We start from the raw sequence: 1,263 nt of genomic DNA, 5'->3' as shown, positions 1-1,263 counted from the left end.
AAAAAAAATTACCTTGTAAACATATCTTTTATTTCAATACAATCCTTTGTCCAAGCTTTACTCTCTAAACTCTTCGCAAACTCTTTGCCACACTCTTTTAGAATTATAAAGAATTGTTTTGTTTTTCCTGAAGTGAAAGAGGGTGTTAATTTGAGACGTAAATTCCGCCATTTTTTTCCAGACAGTGAAAACAAATGACCAGACAATGGATCAGTTTTTTCGTTGCAAAACAATCCGCGATCATGGAAACTTTTAAATTCTTTTGCCAACACCATTTGAATAAGATCAGGATCGGCAATTACCAGATTTGGTTTAAAAAACGAATACATGCCAAAAGCACGATAATCCTTGTATTTTATATAAGCATCACGGAAGAGTTCACCTGTTGACAAATTTTTAATAAAATTCCACATCTTTTTAAATGCAAAAAAACTTTGATAAATATTGTGATTAAGAGACCACCTTCTAGTGATCTTGACATATATTTTCATATATAATCATAAGAGAGTAATTAAATGTGAAAATTTAGCATATACCTAATCTCTCTTCAGTTAATTTTAAACTTACTATTTTCTTTAGATTTATTATCTATTATCTGTTATCTTTATATTTTTAATACTATCATTTACACAAAATGTATGGATTTTTATCCACATTGCAAAAAATTTTTAAATAATTTTAATTTAAATTGAAATAATGTAATCTTTTCTACATTAGTGAAAAATTTATATTTACATTATTTGTGAGAAATGTTTTAATATCAATATATAACTTATAGATAGACTTAAAGATTTTTAGTTTTTAAGAACGGTAATCAACAATTTGGGTAGACAATTAGAGTCATTAACGCAGTACTTTGATGCGTGTAATTTAATCTTCTCTAATAAACCAATTCTTTTCTATTCTTCAATATCATTTTAATAGATACATGTAGCGAAATAGAGGAAATAATCATAGTTTATAAGTTAAAGATCGTAGTTATTATGGAAAAGAAATACTGATAAGCAACTACTAATAAACAAAGCGAAAAAACACTCTTAGTAACATATCTTAAAATATAATTTTATAATTTTAATATTATAATTATTAAACAGATTTTAAAAGAAGAAGGGAGAGAGAGAGAGAGAGAGAAAGTGGGAAAAGAAAAAAAAGAGAAAAAATTGCTCATTTAAATGCAAGTAAATTTATCATTACAAATATTACTTGCCTACTGATAATTTTCCAATCACAAGAGGTGTCAAATTACCAGTTGGTACAACGGGC

The 1,263-nt window shown here is 26.4% G+C and overlaps 1 protein-coding gene across 1 annotated transcript; it reads right to left on the bottom strand.

The window, feature by feature from the left end:
• Positions 1 to 8: 8 nt before the first annotated feature.
• LOC105460400 (cytochrome P450 6d3-like) lies at positions 9 to 1,257 on the bottom strand. The gene is made up of 2 exons (XM_011706844.1): positions 1,208 to 1,257; positions 9 to 382 (listed from the first exon to the last, which is right to left on the bottom strand). The coding sequence occupies exon 2, from the start codon at positions 327 to 329 to the stop codon at positions 9 to 11; it is 321 nt and encodes a 106-aa protein (XP_011705146.1). The 5' UTR covers positions 330 to 382; positions 1,208 to 1,257.
• Positions 1,258 to 1,263: the final 6 nt, after the last annotated feature.

This window comes from Wasmannia auropunctata, unplaced genomic scaffold, assembly GCF_000956235.1.
Source record: "Wasmannia auropunctata unplaced genomic scaffold, wasmannia.A_1.0 LD322738.1, whole genome shotgun sequence".
Taxonomy (NCBI): Eukaryota; Metazoa; Arthropoda; class Insecta; order Hymenoptera; family Formicidae; genus Wasmannia; species Wasmannia auropunctata.
The sequence above is the reverse complement of the archived record's forward strand: the minus strand, read 5'-3'. Positions and strand labels throughout refer to the sequence as shown.

Excerpts from the sequence above, each read along its gene's own strand:
- LOC105460400 (XM_011706844.1), bottom strand. The coding sequence starts at position 329 with ATGTATTCGTTTTTTAAACCAAATCTGGTAATTGCCGATCCTGATCTT.